At 47.1% G+C, this 7332-nt stretch overlaps 2 protein-coding genes across 2 annotated transcripts; both read left to right on the top strand.

Annotated features, from left to right (window-relative positions):
• The first annotated feature begins 124 nt into the window (after positions 1-124).
• Positions 125-7279, top strand: LOC132263039 (GDP-fucose protein O-fucosyltransferase 2). Its single transcript, XM_059762598.1, has 3 exons — positions 125-705; positions 785-1439; positions 6233-7279. The coding sequence occupies exons 1-3, from the start codon at positions 675-677 to the stop codon at positions 6912-6914; spliced, it is 1368 nt and encodes a 455-aa protein (XP_059618581.1). The 5' UTR covers positions 125-674; the 3' UTR covers positions 6915-7279.
• On the top strand, positions 1469-6132 carry LOC132263037 (mediator of RNA polymerase II transcription subunit 23). Its single transcript, XM_059762595.1, has 6 exons — positions 1469-1624; positions 1692-1764; positions 1824-4754; positions 4815-5054; positions 5108-5452; positions 5517-6132. Exons 1-6 carry the CDS (start codon positions 1499-1501, stop codon positions 6083-6085), a joined length of 4284 nt encoding a protein of 1427 aa, XP_059618578.1. The 5' UTR covers positions 1469-1498; the 3' UTR covers positions 6086-6132.
• Positions 7280-7332: the final 53 nt, after the last annotated feature.

A 7332-nucleotide genomic window follows, 5' to 3' on the forward strand; every position in this document is an offset into this window, starting at 1 on the left:
AAATATAACTTAAAAGAGAAATGAATTAATTGAACTCAAAGTATAAATATTAAAAAAAAATTAAAAAGGGAGATATAAAAGTGTATTACAAAAAATTAAATTTAACGATTTTTGATTTTTCAAGGAATCTCGTGTGATTTATCGATGCTTTTATTTTTGGCAGTAATTTTTTTTGTGAATTTGTACAAAAAAGCACACATCATTGCAGATTTATTGATGATTTTTCCGAATTTTTTTACCAGTATGAGAAACAATTCCCTGTTTTTTTTTCTTTTTTGAAAATTTGTCGATATATTAAATAAAAAAGGACTCATTGGAAGTTTGAATTTGTGAAAAATAGATAAAAACAACCATATTTTAATTTGAGGCTATACACTGGATGATCTGTAATATGCTATACTTTATGGATGACATAAATAAATAATTTTATTTCAAACTCTCTTTCACTTGCTGGCGCACCCTGTGGCGCATTGATTTTTCGCAGTGTACTTTTTGACGCGGACTTGTTTTGATTACTCTTTCACTCTCGCGGAATGTTGCGGACGGACGTGAGGCAGGCAATGCACTAATTCTGCGTGCAATGTGAAGGATTAGGAGTTAATTTTGCAATAATAACATACTGGTAGTGTTAGTGAGCAATTTTCTAAGCATTAACTTGACTTTTCCGCGGAATAATGAGAAGTCATACATATTTTACAATTCCGGGTGTGTATCCTTTTCGTATCTAGGTCAACTTCATCCGGACTCGATTCTATATCCTTTCCGCCCTCTTTTTTTTCCACAGTTTTCATATTGCTGTGCCTCGAACTTCCCGTGGGAGAGTTACTTATTTGTCAACCCATCGACTTGCTTTTGGACTCAATTCCATCCCAATTTTGTCGACCGGACGAGAAACCGCGCGAGGAGAGGCAGGAAAACATCACCTACATCCTGTACGACGTGAATCCCGTGGAGGGATTCAATTTGCGACGGGATGTGTACATTCGCATGGCGGTGTTCGTGAAGAATCTGCGCCAGGATGAGCGATACAGGAACACCAAGCTCGTCCTTCCGCCGTTTTCCGACTTGTACCACTGGCGATCGCGGTATCTGGACCAGAGTCACGTCTTCTGGAACACCTTCTTCGACCTGGACAGCATGAAGAGATACACTGAAGTCCTGGACATGTGGGAGTTCTTCCGGGAGATTCAATCCCAGCGGGAGGACAGCAGCAATGAGGACTTTGCCATTGACGAGGTGTATAAGCTGAAGCACTTCCAGGAGATGTTCGAGAACGGCGTGTTTGAGGACAAGTTCGAGAAGACAAAGTGTGGAGCAACGGAAGCTGTTCAGGATGGTTTCTTTCACTACAGCAATCTCACGACGAAGAGATTCTCCTGCGTGAATTTCCAGGGAAGCGCCAACCTGCTCAAGGATCTGCTGGAGAAACTCAAGCCCAAGTAAGAAACAATTCCGATGATTTACACGCGCGAAGAGCCGAACAGCCGAACACATTGCGATGAAAAGCAGTATAGTCATTGTGTGTCACATTTGTGGTGATGTTGATTGTTTTATAAACAAACCTGTATTTTGTGCTAAAATGTCTAATGAAACGCAAATCCTGAGCTTAATTGACGATATCCTGGTGAGTAAATGTGCACTGCACTTGATAACATTGGAGGATTTCGTGAAAATTGTGTACTTTCGTGTAGAAAATCGATTCAAATGAGGATGTCTTTCCTGGCGAAGAAGAGGACAAATCGGACGCTTTCCAGAAGAAAATAGGTCAGTAGACTATCAAACACCCCTACAACTGTCTCCTACAATCACTTCCCTGCCAACAGGAGCGCTCTTCGGGGGCCTGACGAGTGAGCAGAAGGAAAGCACCCTCCGGCAGTACTTGGTGAAGGCCGCAACGCAGACCAACCTGAGTCAGCTGAAGCTTCTGCTGGAGACTCTCTCTTTCCTCGTGCGGGAAAATGCTCTGCCGGCGCGATTGCTGTGCGAGCAAATCCTGGGATGTGAGAAGCTGGTGTTCCAGAATCAGAACTTCTGGATTGAGAGCCTGAATCTACTGAAAGCCTCAATAGCATCGAGGCGTGGCAGTGGCGGCGTGGATTACAAGGGCGTGCGTGAGATCATGAGAGGATGCCGCGAGAAGGCTCAAACATTCCCAAAAGCCCTCAATTCCAGCACTCTGCCGCAAATGCTAGTGCTGGAGAGCATCATTGAGTACATCTTCGACAGGAATGCCTGTCTATTGCCGGCGTATTTCATCGCCAATGAGATTCAGAAGACAGAATGTCCGGAAACACACTGGAAAATGGCCAGATTGATGGCGACTTTCGTGGAAGAGTTCAGAAACACCGCGCAGATGCTCACCATCATCGGGCATTCACAAATGCTGCCAATTGTGGAGCACTTTGGGTATGCTGACCACCTGATAAATCCCTGGAGACTGGACAGGAACACCCTCAAGTTCACGCTCAAGGGCATTCTTCCGTACGACACGGATTTGCTGCAGCCACAAACGGGACTCCTGCGATTCGTACTGGAGCAGCCATATTCCAAGGACATGGTGTGCTCGATTCTGAATCTCCAGAAGCAGCACAAGCAGCGATGTGTAGCGCTTGAGGAGCAACTGGTGTGGCTGGTCATCTCCGCCATGGAGCGCTCGGAACAGGAAACGGCGTCCACAGTGTTTCAGACACCCGATGCAGCTGGGCAGTGTGACGACAAGATGAGTTCTGTGCACTGGCTCTGGCTGCACCTCTCATCTCAGCTCATCTACTTCGTCCTCTTCCAATTCGCCAACTTTCCCACCATCGTCATGGCGCTTCACGATAAACTGGCAACGCGCACGGATCTGCGGAAGGGCCGAGATCATCTCATGTGGGTCTTGCTGCAGTTCATCTCAGGTAGCATTCAGCGCAATCCGTTGTCGAATTTCCTGCCTGTGCTGAAGCTCTACGACATCCTCTATCCGGAGAGAGAGCCTTTGTCAGTGCCGGACTTCAACAGGCCGTACTGCACACGCCAAATGGCGCCCACCTGCATTTGGATCCATCTGCTGAAGAAAGCACAAACGGACCAGATCAATATTCACCGGCAAATCCCGAAGGCTCTCAAGAATCATCACGAATTCTTGCAGGAACTCGTGACACCTTCCAATCCTTCGGTTCTCTCAATGGGATCGGACTTCAGGATTGCTCTCCTCTGCAATGCCTACTCCACGAATCAGGATTACTTCTCTCGCCCAATGGCGGCGCTCGTGGACACAATCCTGGGCAATCAGAAGAGCGGCACTGGCTCAAGTGGCAGCGGAAGTCAGCAAGTGCCGACAGTGCCGCTTTCGATGGTCATCTTGGATAGTCTGACGGTGCACAGCAAGATGTCTCTCATCCACAGCATCGTGACACACATGATGAAGCATCCGCAGTCGAAGAATGCCATGCCCAATGTCACCAACATGGCTCCGGCTCTCGTGGAAACGTACTCCAGACTCCTGGTGTACACGGAGATCGAATCTCTGGGCATTAAGGGCTTCCTGACCCAGCTACTGCCAACAGTGTTCAAATCCCACGCCTGGGGAATTCTCTACACACTCCTGGAGATGTTCTCCTACCGAATGCATCACATTCAGCCTCACTATCGCGTCCAGCTTCTGTCCCATCTCCACTCTCTAGCCGCGGTGCCGCACACGAATCAGATGCAGCTCCATCTCTGCGTGGAGTCGACGGCTCTGCGATTGATCACAGGTCTGGGATCTGCCGAGGTGCAGCCACAGATCTCACGGTACTTATCTGAGCCCAAAACACCGTCATCTCTGGTGTCTGCCGAAAGTGAGGAGCTGAATCGCGTGCTGATTCTCACCATTGCACGCTCAATGCACATCACTGGCATTGGGAATGATCCGTCCAGTAGCTGGTGCCGAGAACTCCTGACCGGGATCATGCAGAACACACCGCACTCTTGGGCGTCGCACACATTGCACTGCTTCCCGCCGGTGTTGAATGAGTTCTTCACGCAGAACACAACGCCCAAGGAGAACAAGCAGATGCTGAAGAAGGCAGTTGAGGAGGATTACAGAAACTGGACGTCAATGTCCAATGAGAACGATATAATAGCACACTTTAGTGCCGCCGCAACGCCTCCGCTCTTCCTTTGTCTGCTCTTCAAGATGATCTACGAGACGGACGGCATCAGTCCAGTGGCGTATAAGATTCTCGAGAGAATTGGTGCTCGTGGACTTTCTGTCCACCTTCGCAAGCTCAGTGACTACATTGTCTTCGAGGTGCAGAACTCCAGCGTTGGAGCTCATGTGAACAAGTGTGTGGACACCATAAATGACATGATCTGGAAGTACCACATTGTCACGATTGACCGTCTTGTGCTCTGTTTGGCGTTGCGAACGCAGGAAGGCAACGATGCTCAGGTGAGCTTCTTCATTGTGCAGTTGGTGCTGCTAAAGTCCACAGACTTTCGCAATCGGCTGCAAGAGTTTGTCAAGGAGAACTCCCCGGAACACTGGAAGCAGAGTAACTGGCATGAAAAGCACTTAGCATTCCATCAGAAATACCCTGAGAAGTTCGCTCCGGATGAATCTGTGACGCATCCACCGCTTCCAGTGTATTTCGGGAATGTCTGCCTCAGATTTCTCCCTGTGCTGGACATTGTCATTCACCGTCTGTTGGAAATTACTCCTGCCGGGAGCACAACTCACTCCCCAACTCCGGTTATTTTGGATCATCTTGGGTGTCTCTACAAATTCCACGGTAAGAGTTCTCTCCCAATCATCTGTTGGCTGATGATTTGCTCACAGAGTTTCCTTCCAGATCGTCCAATTACTTATCTGTACAACACTTTGCACTACTACGAGAGGAAATTGAGAGACAATCCGTCTATGAAGAGGACTCTCGTGGGAGCTGTAATTGGCTCACTGAAGGACGTCCGACCAGCCAATTGGGCTCTCACGGAGCACTATCAGATGTATCTTCAGAAGTCTGAGACTGAAGCTGGTCAGTGGAAACCAGAACTCACATATTACATCAGCTTACTTCGTCGCCTGATTGAAAGTGAGTTGGCCAGAGAAGCATTTTATGCAAAATGACTAACACTGTATTTACAGCAATTGATGGAAAGCATGTGTTTTACACCACGGATTGGCGCTTTAATGAATTCCCCAATCCTGCTGCTCATGCTCTCTACGTGACTTGCGTGGAGCTTTTGGCTCTTCCCGCTAATCCTCAGCGAGTGGCCAACAGCCTGATGGACGTCATATGCCGAGGATACACTGTTATTCCTCCGTCACAGATCCATAGTTGGATAAATGCGTTTGGACTGGTGATATCTAATCTCCCTGAATCCTACTGGAGTGTTATGTACGATCGTTTGAGGGATGTTCTGCAATCTCATCACATGAAAGAGTGGAAATTGAGATATTCACCCTTCGATATGTTCAACTTCAAGACAAGTGAGTGTGAAATGAATTTCCTGAAGTTGTTCCGTTTAATGACATTATAATTTCCGTTCTTCAGCTCAACATGCAATGTTGGACAAAACTTATGTCTTTATGCTGGCAATGGCTCAGTCAGTGTTTCATCACTTCGGCATTGGCCAAATTGCCACGATGCCTGAGTATGTGAAGGAGAAGCTGAAGCCAATCATCGCGACGGAGCACCAATTGATCTATATATGCCACCTCGTGGGTCCATTCTTGCAGCGCCTGGACTACGAGAGACCACGCCAGGTGGCAGAGATCACGGCCATTCTCTATGAATTGGTTGAGAAGGTGGACAAGAGTCAGGGATCCGCCCCACTGCTCTACATGGACTCCATTTGTGACCTCCTCTACCACATCAAGTACATGTTTGTGGGTGACAAGATGAAGACTGAGTTGGAGGCGATCATTCGTCGCCTTCGTCCAAGTCTGCAGAAGCGTCTGAGGTTTATAACACGCATGAATGTTGAGGAGATTGGTGTGGAGAAGGCGGAAAATGTGGTGGCAAATCCTGCAAATGCTTCCACTCAAAATACATCCATGCCTGGCCAAGCCACAGCTTCGAGTCAGGCGCCGAGTGTCGGTGTTCCTCAGCAGAGAATTTAAATTTGACTAAATAATACATTTATGTAACACTTCTTAAAATAAATAAAACCATATATTGACTCCTTTCAAAAATAGGCCTTCACAAATTATTGATACGCCGAAATATTGATTTGTGCCTAAAATTGTCTCTTTCTCTTGTTCACTCAGGAAAACGGGACGCATTCGAACGATTTTATTTCTCAACACCGAAGTGGTCCTTCATGATTTCTGGGGCAACGACGAATTCTGGCGAGCCAGACGTTCGATGCGCTTCAACGATAATCTCGTGGAGAAGGCGAATGAGTTCCGCATTGAGAACTTCAACGCCACGGATGAATTGGACGCTGTGCAGCGTCCGGAGAGGTGGGAGGACGAGCGAGAATACCGCAATGCCATCGGAGGAGACTATCTATGTGCCCATTTGCGCCGAGCGGACTTCCTCTACGGTCGAGAGCGAACGACACCCACTTTGAGGTCGGCGTCTGGGCAGATAAAGCGCGCGGCGAAGATTCTGGGCATAGATCAGGTGTTCCTGTCGAGTGACTGCTCTCGGTCTGAACTGATGGACTTGCTGGCGTACATGAAGCGCTTGAGGGTGTACAAGTACCTGCCGCCAACGCGGTCGGACGGCTTAAATGGCCTAAAGGACGGGGAGATTGCCATAATTGACCAAATAATCTGCTCCAATGCGAGATATTTTATCGGCACGTACGAGAGCACATTCACTTATCGAATCTACGAGGAGAGAGAGATTTTGGGCTTCAATCCTCGCACTACGTTCAACACTTTCTGCAAGAATGAAGACCTCACGGAGTGTGAGAGGAACTCCCAGTGGCCCATAGTGTATTAGGATGTTTTTGTACCTCGAATAATTGTGAAAAGTTTGTCCTATTTTTGCATGAGGAGGTTTAGGAGACCAAGATTGAGTTTATGCCCATTACCAGAGTTGTGTGCTTGGGAATTAGGCGGAAGGGACCTCAGCTAGGACTCAAGCACGCGCATAGCTTTACTGTTCGGATAAGAACTAGAGTTAGCATTGTACTCGACCTTTTTGTATGGTGTCAACATCAAGTAAAATGCATTTTTTAGATGTTTGTCAAATGTGCGATAAATTAGAAGGAAAAAGAAATGTGTAAATGACTTACCATTTTTGAAGCAGTCAATTAAATGTGATAATGTTCCCTTTCCTAGTTCAATAAAAGGCATACAAACAGTAAGATGATCTGTATTATTTACTGCTGAAAGAGTTTCTTTTGATTTTCTCTGTG

Source organism: Phlebotomus argentipes, unplaced genomic scaffold (assembly GCF_947086385.1).
Source record: "Phlebotomus argentipes unplaced genomic scaffold, Phlebotomus argentipes genome assembly contig_15, whole genome shotgun sequence".
NCBI classification, from domain to species: Eukaryota; Metazoa; Arthropoda; class Insecta; order Diptera; family Psychodidae; genus Phlebotomus; species Phlebotomus argentipes.